The 16,017-nt window shown below is 41.6% G+C and overlaps 1 protein-coding gene across 1 annotated transcript in view; it reads left to right on the top strand.

Moving 5' to 3' along the window:
* The window catches only part of C1H1orf87 (chromosome 1 C1orf87 homolog), an 84,473-nt gene that overhangs the window by 25,416 nt on the left and 43,040 nt on the right, over positions 1 to 16,017 (top strand). The window contains exons 3-6 of the mRNA XM_069592969.1: positions 2,461 to 2,601; positions 3,173 to 3,436; positions 6,944 to 7,059; positions 10,884 to 11,049. Coding sequence (XP_069449070.1) covers positions 2,461 to 2,601; positions 3,173 to 3,436; positions 6,944 to 7,059; positions 10,884 to 11,049 — 687 coding nt within the window. The remainder of the gene's footprint in view (positions 1 to 2,460; positions 2,602 to 3,172; positions 3,437 to 6,943; positions 7,060 to 10,883; positions 11,050 to 16,017) is intronic.

Here is a 16,017-nt window from a genome sequence, read left to right as displayed (position 1 = left end):
AGGCACTATTCTAGCTTCCCTGGTGACTCAAACAGTAAGGAGTCTGCCCTCAGTGCAGAAGATCCAAGTTCAATTCCTGGGTCAGGAAGATCCCCTGGAGAAGGGAATGGCAACCCACTCCAGTATTCTTGCTTGGAGAATTCCATGGACAGAGGAATGGGCTACAGTCCATGGGGTCACAAAGAGTCAGACACGACTGAGTGACTAACACATACCCAGAGGCACTATTCTAAGCTCTTTACATATATTAACTAAGTTACTACTCCAAGCACTCAGTGAGGTAGGAACTTTTATTATCTTCAGATCATAGACGAAGGAACTGAAAAACAAAGAAATCAAGTCTTTGCCCAGGTCATAAAGCTGAGAAGTGGCAGAGCCACAGCTGAGGTCCAGATTCTAGGGCCCTAATCCCCAAACTATATTCATTCATTTCTATGGATATAACATGTCTCATGTAATCCCAATTGATGGGCATATAAGTCATTTCTAGTTTTTCTCATATAAAGGAAAGTTTGTTTGACCCTCTTTCTACCCATTTGGGATACAATGTCTGCGTTAGCCACCGTAACAGACAGTGTTCACTGGGTAAGCTGTTCTTGGACCTCCATGGTCTGGCTCTGCAGTGCGAGAAGGAGACAATTTGTCCCTCCCCTCCCAGGATTCAAGAGGTTTCTTACGGGAGGCACAGCAGGGCTAACACCCACCGAGCAAACACAGCAAGACCTCATGGGAAGTGTGGGGCCTGACTAATTGGTTCTGTGTGCCGAGTGTAGGATTCCGGCTGACCAGGTGGCAGCCACGGCTGCCTGGTATAGAGACGCTCATTACCACTTTGACTAAGTGGTAAGTGGGATCCTGCCACAGTGAAAGAAGTAAGCCAATCAGAGCTCCTTCTAGATTCTTATTCTTTACATTTAGACAAAAAAATAAGCTTTCCTATCTGGGATGTAGCGGGCAGTCTGCACTGGCTGAATTTGCTCTAAAACAAAAGTAAACATAGGTTAAGGACAGGCAAGTGTGAAACTCTGTTCTAAATTACAGGTAAACTCAAAGATAACATTAGGAGGAGGTAAGTAAAGCTGAAAATGTTAAGAGAAGCAATAGTAAGATATCTTATAAATCAGCAAATACAAACTCTCATTTCACAAATGAATAATAAGAGGCCCAGAGAACTTAAATGATGTTTCAAGATCTCACAGACAGAGCCTGGCTCTTCTCATTGCCAGCCCTAAGATCTTTTGTCTCTTAAATTCTCTCCTTATACATTTTTGAAAATACATATATGCTGTTTACACCGTTTCTCAGAAGTATCAGCTCTGCTTTCTCTCAGAAAATAAAACAGAATCTGTGACTAGTGGCAAACTCAGTAGCACAGTTTCAAAAATAAAATTAAAGTGTGCTTTTTGCATCTGGCAGCATGAGAGTGAAAGTGTTAGTGCTTTAATTTTAATAATTACCACGGTTGATGGGTAGTACTTTCCTTTCAAAGCCATTTTGCTTGTTTTGTCTTGCTTTTCCTCCACAACTGCCTGTTCTAGAACTCTGCCACTCCTGCTCACTCAGCCCACTCTAGAGAGCCTTTTGATTTTTCTTTAAAATGTTTAATGACTATAAACCCTTCAGGTTGCTATTTATACTGATAGGTTATTCAATATAAACTATCAAATGAGTATGGACACTCAGTTTTCAGTGAATCCCTCTCATAATGTCTCCTTTCAATGACCTGATATTAAATATTGCCAAGTGGTTAAATTTGTACCCAGGATTTCCTTTTAATCAGGTATGGTGAGGTGACAGATGAAGAGACAACTGCCTTTGAAAGAACTTGTGACTTACATTTCCCAGGGAAAGCGGGTATGCCACACTGTGCAGGGCCCCATGTGGAAGCACCGAGGTCAATCAGGAGGCAGAAGAGTAAGGGAAAAGCACAGGCCACAGCCTTTACTGGGGTTTCCATGGGAAAGGTAATGAGGGCAGGGTAAACAGATTAGAACTGGCTGGTTTGAGCAACTGCAGTGAGTGGGCTTTGGGTCGAGGGGCTATCCCCAGTCTGATATGTGGACCTAGGTTCATTTGGGACAGGGGAAATATTGAGTTGGCATGTGAGTTAGATAAGGGAGATGGTTAGAGACATGGATTTAGGGTTGATTGGTTTGCATATGAAAGACGTGTTTGCAGGCTTTTTCTTTGTCACAGACACCTTTTATCATGCACAAATGAAAATGTGTCTAACTACCCATTTATTTATCAAACTTGTGTTAACTGCATAATGCTGAAATTAATGTTGAGATAAGCTTTCTTCTTGGAGGATTAAATGACTCAATGACCACGGGGCTTGAAGTCTTTTGAATGGGAATATGTTTTAAGAATTAGTTGGCTCACTCATATTTTCCATTTTTTTTCTCTTTCTCTTCCCCATCCCTTCTGATCCTTACTACCATTTATCTTTGCTTCTTTAAGGTTTCCAACCAGGCAAATGTCTACTGTATCACTCAGCCAACTGGAGACCAGTCCCTGTCCTATATCCATGGCCTCCCCAGGAGAAACTTTAGAGACTGGTCCTTAGAACAGATGGCAAGGAGCAGCTCTGACCAACCCAAGGTGTGTATCGTAGGAGTTGTTGAGCTGTTTTCTGTTGTAGATGAAGGGGTATTATTTGTCGACTGTGTATTTAGATGTGGAACAATAATAAGATGGTCTAAGATAGACTGGTGGGTACCACACCTGATATGTCTCATCAGCTTCCCTGGGAGCCCACAGGCAAACCTCAAATGTTCCGCCTGACCATTGCATCTTCCTTCCCTCTTCCTCCTCCCAGATCCCAGTCTTTAAGGTTTATCATTCTAAATTCTCATATAATAAAAAAGTATTTTGTAAAAGACAAATGATATACCTCAAGGAACCTTCTACCAGATTATGTACTCTGAAATGATTTGCTTCTTTTCTTCACCTGAAGGAAAAGATCTTGAGACATTATAAGCTAATGAATACATCCAGATTGAATGCTTACTTTCAAGTATAAGTATTCTTCCTATTCGGGACAAGGCCTGAGTGTGGAGGCTCTAATACCAACTCAAGTACTCTTCTGCTTCCTTGCACTGGTCTTCAGTCACTTTGGTTTAGAGCCCTGTTAATTTGTTGCCACTCTTGCCATTGTTTGTTGTCATTTCAGGATATTGGCCGGAGACCAAGTGAAACGACAAGAGAAGACACTTTCATTCTTGCCCTGGTCAGAAGAGAACTCAAGTCTCTTCCTTTGAGTTCTGGCTTATTAGACAAACTTCAGAAAGAGCTGAAGATATTGGATCCTGTCTCTTCAGGATTTCTTCTCCACTCTCAGCTGAGCCACCTCTTCTTAAGGCTTGAAGTCCCTCTGCAGTTGCCAACAGTCAAGATCCTTTGCCAGAGATTTTCTAGGGGGACCTCTCCTGAAATGGTAGGACCATCTTGCTACTTTCAGTATGAGTTCCCTTTGTTTATTTGACCCGTACCCACCAGAGTAATAGAATCAAAAGGTAAGTTTCTTTCTTGAAAATAACCTTTGCCATTGACCCCTAAGATACAAAGCCTATTTATAGTCACATGTAGAAATCTCTAGTCAGATAAGACCCAAATAGAAGATAGATTTAGCTGCTTTGTTGTTGTTGTTGTTGTTGCTCAGTTGCCCAGTCATGTCCGACTCTTTGTGATCCCATGGACCGCAGCACACCAGGCCTCCCTGTCCCCCACCATCTCCCGGAGTTGGCCCAAGTTCATGTTCATTGCATCAGTAATGCAGTCCAGCCATCTCATCCGCTTCTCCTTCTGCCCTCAATCTTGTCCAGCATCAGGGACTTTTCCAATGAGTCATCTGTTCACATCAGATGATCCTGATACTGGAGCTTCAGCTTCAACATCAGTCCTTCCAGTGAAAATTCAGGGTTGAACTCCCTTAAGATTGACTGGTTTGATCACCTTGCTGTCCAAGGGACTTTCAGGAACTCAACACCACAGTTCAAAGGCATCAATTCTTTGGCATTCTGCCTTCTTTATGGTCCAGCTCTCACAACTGCACATGACCACTGGGAAGCCCATAGCCTGGAGTATATGGACCTTTGTCAGCAGAGTAGCATCTCTGCTTTCAGCACACTGTCTAGGTGTGTCATCACTGTCCTGTCAGAAAGCAATCGTATTCTGATTTCATGGCTTCAGTCACTGTCTGCAGTGATTTTGGAGCCCAAAAAGAGAAAATCTGTCACAACTTCCACTTTTTCCCCTTCTATTTCCCATGCAATAATGGGGCTGGATGCCATGATCTTAGTTTGTTTGTTTGTTTGTTTCCCTAATATTTAGTCTTAAGCTAGCTCTTTCACTCTTCTCCTTCACCCTCATCCAGAGGCTCTTTAGTTCCTCTTTGCTTCCTGCCATGAGAGTGGTATTATCTGCATATCTGAGATTGTTGATGTTTCTCCTGCCTATCTTGATTCCATCTTGTAACTCATCCAGTCTGGCATTTCTCATGATGTGCTCAGCATATAGGTTAAACAAACAGGGTGGCAGCAGACAGCCCTGTCATACTCCTTTCTTGATCTTGAAACAGTTGTTCCACACAGGGTTCTAACTTCTTGACCCGCATACAGGTTTCTCAGGAGACAGGTAAGATAGTCTGGTATTCCCATCTCTCTAAGAGCTCTCTCTCCACAGTTTGTCATGATCCACAGAGTCAAAGGCTTTAGCGTAGTCAATGAAACAGAGATAGATGTTTTTTCTGAAATTTCCTTGCTTTCTCTATAATCCAGTGAATTTTGGCAATTTGATCTCTAGTTCCTCTTCCTTTTCTAAACCCAGCTTGGATATCTGGAAGTTCTTGCTTCACAAAATGCTAAAGCCTAGCATGCAAGACCATACCACCATGTACCACCAGGGGGGTTAGCCCTGTTTAATTTCTCTTTAAAAGGTTTCCTGTCCCAGCTTTCATTGTCTGCTCTTAACACCATTGGAATAGTTACAGGCAACAGGTCTGTTTACAAGCTGCTCAGTCTATAAGCTTTGAGGTTAGAATGGAGAAATTAATAAAGATGTATCATGACAGTTCCTAGAGATTTAGAGATGGGAGGCATCTTTGAAATATGGCTTATTACCATCATTTTACTAATTAGGAAACTGAAACCCAGAAGATCAAGAACTTGCTCAGGAAACTGAGAGAATTAATGGCAGACCCAGGGCAGAGATAAAGGTTCCCCAAAGATAAGGCCAGGGTTCTTTTTCTGAGCATTGCACTTCCTAAGTTCACACTGTAAGTGAATACACAGCATCGTCCAAGTGTAACAGAATTCTGGGAGTGAGAAGACAATATCCTAAAATAGGAAGAAACAATAGCAATGGAAAAATCATAAATGAGCATGTGTTGATGGAAAATCAGGCCAAAACCAATCTCATAGGGCTAATGTGAAGATTTAGTAATATAATAAATGCAAATTACCTGGCCTCATGTTTAATGTTTAGTAGGTTCTATCTCCTGCCCACTCCTAACCTGCAAAAATAGAATTAGTTGTATATTTATGAAAAGTATTTAGCAATACAATGTCAACCTATTAGTGCAACCTTTATGAATCTTCAGTTCAAGTCAATTCTCCAGCCTGAGTCCCAGTTTCTATCAGGACCTTATCTGGTTTCCCTTCCCCACTGCTACCCACCCCCACTACCCTGGAGTTGTCTGCCCATCAGAGTCCCTAGAATAATCATCCAGTCAACCAATGGAAATGGATGACATCCTTTTAGTCTTTTCCTATGTAAAAAAAAAAGAAAGTCTTAAGTTTTTCACTTAGGTAAATAAAGCCTTGCCCCCAAGTAATCTGACTTTATCTTTTGAATATATCTAAATATAAGTATATAGTATATATAATAAATATATGAGACTTGTGAGACAGAGAGAGAAGGTAGAGGCTAGGTCATGCTGTTGTAACAAAGAGCCCCAAAGTCTCAGTGGCTTAAAAAAACGAAAGCTTATTTTTCATAATGAGTCCTGCCTAGGCTCTTCTCAGTAACATCATCATCTTAGCTCCAAATCCAGGCTGATGAAGCAACCACTCTGGAGTATTAGTGGATGTGATGGCAGAGGGGATAAAGAGATATCTGGGCCGGGGGGCGGGGGAACATTCATGTTAGCAGTTTAATCCTCAGCCCAGAAGTAATGCAAGTCACTTCTGCTCTCAACTCACTGGCCAGAACTGATCATCACCCTACTCAACCACAAAACAACCAGGAAGTATCATTTTACCATATGTCCAGAAGGGAAAATAAAAGGAATTGTTGGTCAAAAAAAAAAAAAAGCACTAGTAATTACTATATTTTAAAATCTGTTCTTAAATTTTTGAATGCTAAAAATTTTTCCAAATACATTTTATCTCAACAAAGGTCCATCTAGTCAAGGCTATGGTTTTTCCAGAGGTCATATATGGATGTGGGAGTTGGACTGTGAAGAAAGCTGAGTGCTGAAGAATTGATGCTTTTGAAGTGTGGTGTTGGAGAAGACTCTTGAGAGTCCCTTGGACTGCAAGGAGATCCAACCAGTCCATCCTAAAGGAGATCAGTCGTGGGTGTTCATTGGAAGGAATGATACTAAAGCTGAAACTCCAATACTTTGGCCACCTGATGTGAAGAGTTGACTCATTGGAAAAGACCCTGATGCTGGGAGGGATTGGGGGCAGGAGGAGAAGGGGACGACAGAGGATGAGATGGCTGGATGGCATCACCGACTCAATGCACATGAGTTTGGGTGAACTCCGGGAGTTGGTGATGGACAGGGAGGCCTGGCGTGCTGCAATTCATGGGGTTGCAAAGAGTCGGACACTACTGACTGAGCGACTGAACTGAACTGAACTGACATTTTATCTCAGCAGGTATCTTCTTTCCCCTAAGTGTAAATTAAATGAGGATGTTCTCTTTGATATTTAATTTTCAGGTGAATTATGAAAAGCTACTCTGGTTTTTAAAAGTTGCAGCTTCAGAGGATACAGAGCAAAACAAAGGAGTTGAGGACAGCAACGTAAAGGAAACTCAAAGTAATAGCCATCAAAGGTACTTTTCTCCCTATTTATGGGCATAGTGTGTATAGACTTCAAGAGCTGGCAGGGATCTTGGAAGTAATACATTTGAAAACTTCACCCAGTGCAAAATCACTTTATGCTTTACCAATGCTTTGCCTTTTGCTTAGTTTTCTTTTTTCCCTCCTGTGCAAGCATGCATACATAGTTATTTGCAACAATGCATCTTTTTTTTATGAGATTGCCATGTGAAAATGAAAAACCTCGTTATGAAATAATAAATGAGTGTGTACCAGGCAGAGTTCCTGTCCACATGGTGTGATTCCAGAAATATGTTCAGACAGTGAACTCCTGGGTTATAGGCACTAGCAGAAAAAGGTTTGAGGTACAGAAATCAGTAATTCCTTCATATAATCTCAAAGGAAAGAAATAACCCAACATAAATATAGGATGTGAGGAATAGCATTAGAGATGAGACACAGTAAAGCATGATAGTCTGTATTCTCCACGAAAAATGACAAAATGCAGTGGTTAGGAGCATAACTTCTATTGACAGAAACCTAGACTCAATTTCTGTTTCTGCCCATTAGTGTGGAGAAGGCAATGGCACCCCACTCCAGTACTTTTGCCTGGAAAATCCCATGGACAGAGGAGCCTGGTAGGCTGCAGTCCATGGGGTCGCTAGAGTCGGACACAACTGAGTGACTTCCCTTTCACTTTTCACTTTCATGCACTGGAGAAGGAAATGGCAACCCACTCCAGTGTTCTTGCCTGGAGAATCCCAGGGATGGGGAAGCCTGGTGGGCTGCCATCTTTGGGGTCGGACACAACTGAAGTGACGCAGCAGCAGCAGCAGCAGCCCATTAGTGACTCTGTAAACTTGGGCTGGTCACTTACCCTCTCTGTGCTTCCATCCTCCAGCTGTTAAATGGAAACAATGATAGATTTCCCTTCACTTTATAGATTTGTAAGAGGAACTGAGTTAGTCAATGCACAGTTCTTAAAAATGGTACATGATAGGGTTTGTTACTATTTTGAAACTATCCCTGGAGGTTCAGATGGTAAAGAACCTGCCTACAATGCTGGAGACCTAGGTTAGATCCCTGGGTCAGGAAGATCCCCTGGAGAAGGGAAAGGCTACTCACTCCAGTATTCTTGCCGGGAGAATTCCATGGACAGAGGAGCCTAGCAGGCTATAGCCCATGGGGTTGCAAAGAGTCAAATACAACTGAGCAACTAATACTACTATTACTATTACCAGAAGACATCCTTTCTAGTTCCAAATAATGTGACATAGTGGTTAAGAGCCATGGCATTGAAGTATGTCACTTCACTCTAGGAAAAAGGCAGGGTTTCCTATAAAATTGTTCTTGGACCAAGTGATAGACTTGATGCCTTTCTACAATGTGCACTGTGCCCTTTTTGATTGCATTACTTCATTCTACATGTATCCATTGAATGCCAGCTGTTTGCCAGGCACACTTTGCTGAGCACAGTGAATTCAGAGATTGGCAAGGCTCAATGTCTCCCTCAAGGGCTCACAGTCCAAAGAAAGTGATGCTGCCATATGGGTACACCAGTCAACTATCACTTGGAGCAACCTCCCTGCTGAGAACCATAAATCCCTAGCAATATTTAATAATCAGCAGCCATACTTCATATAGTACAGATAGTGAGATTTGCAACCTGAGAAGTAGGAGATGATGCATCAGAATAAATGGCCACTTACTGGCAGATATGGGTCTCATGAATCCTAGACAGGAAGGCTTTCCTGAGCCCTAGACTAGGTTATATCTCTTTGCTGTATAACCTCATAGCCCTTTCTTTTTATAGTAGTCATTGTGCTTATAATTACTTCTTTGACATTTGAGGTGAGGAATAGTGTCTTTCCTGGCCAACTCAGTGTCCAGCATAGTTCTAGCATAGTTCCTGGCACATGGGAAATGCTCAATAAATATCTGTGGAATGTCATTGGCACCTCCAATTATCCAAAGAGCTTGCATCATTTCACTTGCAGAACATTTGGATAGCTACTATATTAAAAAGGTCCATAAAGATATCATTTTGAATTCATCACATAAGGTGCTGCTCTATATAAACCAGACAGTGTGTTTGCGGAAGTGCAAGACTGATGGCCTGTAATTAATCCAGGCTCTTTATTAATTAATGTACAGCTCAGAAAAAGTCCCTCCCATGTTCTGTCAGGTAGAGCTTTATGTGGGACAGCTCTATGATGTTTAAAAAGCCCCCAGCATCACCAGTGGTAACAGCTTTCATCACCTAAGTTGGACCAGATGAAGTAAACTCCTGCAGAAGGTTTTTCTATGAAATCCACCAGCTGCAGTAAATGGGCTCCATATAAAACCTCCCACTCAGTACTCCGTGTACTGAGCCGAGGGCCAAAGTCTTTCTTATGAATTCCTTCCTACAGAAACTGGTGTTACAAGAAAAGGAAAGAGGAAGGAAACCTTCTGATTCAAATCTGGAACAGATACACCAGACTGGCAAAGCCAATCTGTACAAGATCCACAGATATAGGTGCAAAACAGACTCAGCTCACATCTTATGGTACTGTGTGCCAGGGAGGTCAGACAGAAAACAAGAGCTAAAAGAATCAGGAATCAATCGCAGCTTGAGGGAAACTTTTTACAGGAAAAGAACAAAGAAATTTGAAAGAGTTTCTCAAGCAGGGGGTTCAGGAGCACTAGGGAGGCTGACTATGAACCTCAGTTCCCAGTGCCCCACTCAGGGACATCATATTGGCAACTGGAAACTGACTACGGAGGGAGTTTTGCACCATGAAAAGTAGTAAGGCTACAGATTACGGCTTTATCTTAGAGAGCTGGTCATTAATGATTTACCAGCATACCACTGAAAGGAAACTGATTTACATGAATGGAGTTTGGGGGATGTCATAGAATGTCTGTCTAGAGAAGTGGAACTTAAGTTGAAACAGAGGAAACAGGAAAAGCTTCACTCTGAAGGAGATAGCTCAGCTTGGATCTGGAAGAACACATGCACTGAAATGTTAAGTGAGTAAACACCTCAAAGTAGTTTCATAAAATAAATGACTATAACACTTTATCACCTTGTTGTTTTTCACCAATCATTTAAAGAAACAACAAACAGATACACTAGCTTAGTAACTCCATACATTTGGATGCCAGAGAGTAAGAAAATAATTGTTCCCAAAAATGTTCTGGGTTTTCCAGATTCAAAGAGCAGAGTCAAGGATAATGAAGGAAGTTTACCTGGTTCAAGATTTCCTTCTAGATAGCTTCCCTGGCTACAGGGATCTGGTAGGTTCTGCTTTGCTTGTGGCAATGGATAGTTTGGGAATTTGCTATCAAATTGCTATTGATATTTGCTGTCAATAGTTATCAGGACTTAAGAAAAGTATTAATAAGATCAAATAGGTAAGTAAACTGCTAAGGTCAATTCTAAGCTTTCCTCATCTGGAAAAAAATTAGTGGATTACAAATTTTTTTTTTTTTTTAGTTTTTTTATTTTTTAAATTTTAAAATCTTTAATTCTTACATGCATTCCCAAACATGAACCCCCCCTCCCACCTCCCTCCCCATAACATCTTTCTGGGTCATCCAATCTATGATCTAGTTGAATGGATTGGTACCTCTGAGAGAAGAGACTGTGGGACTCAGTAGAATAGAACAAACTTTAGTTGACCTGTGCAATCTCCACTTGCAGTCCCATGATGAGGTTACCCAGATTTAGAAGGCCTTGCTGGGTGGGTTCTCTGGTTCCACAGTGTATAGCAGGGGTAAGAAATGTGGTATGAAAACCCACAGCAGCTTTGAGTAAATCGTCTTTTCACAGCCTTTCTCCTGCTTCTCCAAGCAGTATCGCCCCTCAAGACTACAACTCAAGGTCAGAAGTGAACGAGAGTCTGTTGGAAGTCCTGAAGATGGCACTGAGGGCAACCAAGGCCAAACCCAACATAGAGAAACTCAACCTGAGTTTTCGAAAAGAAGATCGCTCATTCTCTGGCTGCCTGCCCCCACCCAAGGTAACCCAAGTTAGATTTCAGATTCATTCATGTCCAGAAGGCTATCGTGGGGCACTGGGTCTATAGTAAGAAGGCACAGTTCACTAGGAATAAATATACTGAGATCCAAAACTGGCTAGCTTTGAAAGTAAGAGTGCATATATACTAATTATATAGGTCCTAGGAAATTTTTAACTAAGTTCAGGGTTTATTATGTAAGTCTAATAATCATTTCCCAAATTTTAATCAACTAAGAGGAAAATAAGGAGCTAAAGAAAATAGAATGTTTACAGTAAAGATTTTCTTATCCTGTTTTTACCTCTAATTTCTTATGTAATAAATTGGCCATCTCTTTGGAAATCAAGCCATTTCTTGTTTAATAGAAACTTTAAAATGAGGGCTTCCCTGGTGACTCAGTGGTAAAGAATCCACCTTCCACCAATGCAGAAGACGTGAGTTTGATCCCTGGTCCAGGAGGACCCCACATCCCCAAGCCCGCGGACCACAACTACTGAGCCTGTGCTTTAGAGCCCAAGGGCTGCAACTGCTGAGCCAAGGCCCAGCAACTGCTGAAGCCTCAGGCCCTGGAGCCCGTGCCCTGCAACAGGAGGAGCCACCGCAATGGGAAGCCAGCACAGTGAAGGGTGGCCCGGCCTCAGCACAGCTAGAGGAAGCCCACACGGAAGCGGTGGAGACCAAGCACAGCCAAAAGTAGATAAATAAAATTATATTTTAAAATACATTTTAAAGTGATTAAAGACACTGAAATAAAAATTCAGATTTTAAAAAAAAGCCCAGTTTTGATCTGTGTTCTGCCTGTGGATTACATCTCACAATTAACTTATTTTCTGCACCCAAGCGGAAAAAAAAAAAACAAGAGTAAAGAATCATGAAATATGCTGAATTGGCCCAGGAATTACTTACACTGGGCTATGTTTTATGCTAACAATAGACAATGTGACAATATCCAAATAATATTTCACAGTGGAAAACAAATATTTTTTCCAAAGCTAAGTGTTCATGTATCACACCCTCTACCAGCTTCCGGTGAGGTCAGCAGGTGGTACTCTGTTCTTTAAGGACACCAGATTGTAGGAACTGATGTGGTTTATTGCTGACAGAGATTAGCAATGCTGTTTTGGAGCATTAATTAACTGGATAGATATGTTTCATAAAAGAGGATCCAGAACCATATCAACTCATGTGTTGTATTCAGCCAAACAAACTCCAGTCATGAGATTACCTTGGATACAGGTAAGATAATAGTGACCACATTGAGTGCAGTTCCATTCACAGCAACTTGCACCACCAGGCTTTGCTGAGTTCTTCCTAAACTGCCAAGCACTGCACTAAATGCTTTACTTATATTTACTCATTTAACATTTACAGGTAAGTGGAAGATCTAGGTAGATGTTATAATACCCATTTAATAAATGAAATAATTGATTCTCAGAGAAGACAACTGAATCTCTCAAGGACCACAGCTAGCAAGAGGCAGAGCCAGGATTCAAATACACAAGAATACTGGACACTGAGAAATAGAATTGGAACTCCAGTAGGCAAATGATGGCTGGAAGATTTTACTGAGTCTAGGATACAGGAATTAAAAATCCAGAGGAGCAAAAAGGATTGTAATTTATAGAGGAAAAAAAGGTCCTGAAACAAAGATTGGAAAATGCCTTTCATCCAGGTAAACAGGGGTTAAGAACTGAGAGTCAGAGAATTCAAAAGAGCAAGTGATGTTTACTAAGAAGCCAAGGACATAATATGTTGAAAGTGGATTCTTATTCTATGACAGAAGTAGCTTTCTGTGCACTTTTTCATTTATACAGTCAGCTAACCATGCAAAGGCAAAGTCACATGATAGGGTGCATGTGCGCTGTATACATGAATATTAATCATGCAAGCATGTGTCACTGGAAGAGAGAACATTACAGGAGATTCCACACATCATAAATGGCCTTTATTATGTTTTTGAGAAGATCAGCAGAAATTGACTAAGCAGGAACCACTTTTTGTCAGATTAGAAAATACAGAACAGTATCAGTGAAGCTTGAATGTTCTCAGATGGCACTCAGAGAATGGAATATGAATGACTTGAAAATCGAAATAAATTTGCATAAGCTCTTTGAGTCTCTGATTTTCCATCTGGAAAAAAGTGGGCTCCAAATATCTACCTCCTGTGTCTATTGTGAGGATTAAGTAAAATAAGTATGTGAAAGCACTTAGTATACTGTCTGATATGTGAGGCACTCAGGAAATAGGTTTCCTTTCTATATATATATATATATATATATATTTCTGTTTTTAATCAGTGTTTGGTGAAATTATCACTGCAAAATAGTCTAAGGAAGGAGGCTGTTTCCCAGGGTCAACTGATGGCCACATGGAGTGCTGGCTGTCAGAGCAGGCTCTGAATGTCTTCCCCCCACAGCTGGCCCTGAAAGCTTAAATTTGTGGTTCATATTGAAGAAAATGGGGCACATTTTCCTTGAAGCTGGTCTGCCTCTCATGAGCCATCTGGCATCTCTTAAGACATCTGGAACTCACTCAAAGTATATTACAGTTCTGGGAGGCATGGCAAACAGAAATGTGTTTCCCCAGAATGTGAGATAAATTGAGGCCCAGTGGACACTGGGTATGACACGCAGCAGCAGCTGCACTCCAACATCCTTGTTGCTGGACGCAGGACATCAGAGGTGACTGGGAAAGGCCATCTGAATTCTCTTTCTGATCAACAGTTCTAAAGGGCACAAGGGAGAGGACCTCAGACCTCCTTAAGTTTCTCCTGAAACCTATGCATGCTGTATTCAGAGAGGGAGAAGAGCACATCCTCACAGCCAGTATTTCAGAGGGTTCACAGATCACCTGTACCTCCTCAGATAACTTAAAGCTGTTCTGAAGGCTGATCGATGGGTCCTATCACTCAAATCAATGGCACTGTCACCAACCTCAAAGAAGAATATAAAAACATACCTGATATCTGTCATCCTCGTTCTGTGGACTCACTCATTCTGTCCCTCTGTCACATCCCTCATTCAATGGTGGCTCAGGAAGGACTCCTGAGGGCAATGTGCATCCACATAGATTTATTTATTAACTTCCCTGACCATTGTTCTTATCAGGTATGATGGTAAAGAATCCGCCAGCAATGCAGGAGACCCAGGTTTGATCCTTGGGTCAGGAAGATTCCCTGGAGCAGGGAATGGCTACCCTCTCCAGTATTCTTGCCTGGAGAATTCCATGGACAGAGGAGCCTGGCACATACAGTCCATAGGGTCATGAAAGAGTTGGATGATCAACATTTGCACTTTCTCGTCCATGGATTCAATAGGCTGTGGAACCTAAGAAGTTTCCAAGCATAGAGGTTCAGTTTAACAGTTTCATACAGAATCCATATTCTTTACCTTCTGAACTCCTTTTTGCTCTATAATGCAAAGCCCTTCCAAACTACTCCCAGACCTTCCTGCCAGGAGGAACTGGTAGAACACAGGTTACTCTACCTCTAATTACTCTTTGCCTGATGTTCGTGCAACCTCCCCACTATCATCAGGAGGGAATCCCATTCCTGAGTGAACAGGGGCTTGTGAATGTGAAATTTGTTCCCTTGGCAAGACTACAGCTACGACACTAGTTTACCAGGTGACCAAACCTGTAAGACATTCTTCTGCAGTTGGCCAGGCTCATTTTTTGTATTTAGTTGTTTCTCCATCAGTACACTCTGCCCTAAAATATAAATGATTTATACTAGTTTCAAATCATTCCCTACTTCCAAACCAGTCGCCATCTTTCTGATCAATGTGGCCTGTTTATCCTTGCATTCAACATACTAATCACACAGTGTGCTCTGGGCAGTGTGATTAGGCACTGAGGACAACACACGATTATGATTTCAGTTCCAGAGTTCTCCAGGAGTTCAGGGAGAAGGTAGTATTTTAAACATGTTATAATTTTGTATGACAAACACATTGGTGGCAGTAACTTTGAACACAGAGAAGGAATAACAACCTAGCCTCACCCAAAAACTCCAGAGGAAGTAAAGCAAATACTGAATCTTAGAGGACATGTGAATTTAGCAAAGAATTGTGGTGGGGCAGAAGAAAGGACAGGAAAGGTTTTCTAGGTAAAAGGTACAATGTGAAATGTTACTGAGATGGAAGAGAGCATGGCTAGTTCAGGGAATGCTAAACTACTCATATAGGCAGAATGCAGTGAGTGCATGGTGACTGGGGATGGTGGGAGATGCTGCTCAAGTTGATGTTAGAATGGTTGGAGGAACCAGTTTTTGAAGGGTCTTTCTAAGGAATGTGACTTTATCCTGAGGCTCCAGTGGAATCATTGAAGAATAATAAACAAGTGAATGATATGATCAAATTTTAAATTTGAAAAGAGCACTCTAATAGATATGGAGAATTAGAGACAGAAGGAAACTTTAAAAGGCTGTTCCAGTAATTCGAGCAAGAAATTATGAGAATTTAAACCAGCAAAGTAGCAGGAGGGATGGAGATATTAAGCAGGTAGAAAAGTAGGTCTTGGTGACTTAACTGAACATAGATCCTGAATTAGGAGGAATGAAAAATGACTCCCAAGGTTCTGACTTTGACTAGATGGTGGCACCATTCTCTAAGACAGGAAACAGAAAAGGGGTTTGGGGAGGCAAAGGAAAGAATGATGAGTTCACTTTTGAGCATGTTGATGTAGCTTGAGAGGGTAAAGCTAAATAATGGCATAAGGGTCTTCAACATGAAGTTGAAACTTTGGGAGTGATTAGGATTACTCAAGGACACAATAGAAGGTAAGAAGGGAAGGTTGAGGAGGACACCTGTTGTTAAGGAGCAGGTAGATGAAGACAAGCCAAGAAAGGAGACCAAAAATAATCCAGAGAGACGTGGGAGTGATCAAGAAAAGCCAAGAGAAGAGGCTTACGCAAGGATGGGAAGCTCAGCCATGTCACAGGCTGCAAAGAGACCATCTGCAATCGGGATTGAA

The sequence above is a fragment of the Ovis canadensis genome, chromosome 1 (genome assembly GCF_042477335.2).
Source record: "Ovis canadensis isolate MfBH-ARS-UI-01 breed Bighorn chromosome 1, ARS-UI_OviCan_v2, whole genome shotgun sequence".
NCBI lineage: Eukaryota > Metazoa > Chordata > Mammalia > Artiodactyla > Bovidae > Ovis > Ovis canadensis.
The sequence above is the reverse complement of the archived record's forward strand: the minus strand, read 5'-3'. Positions and strand labels throughout refer to the sequence as shown.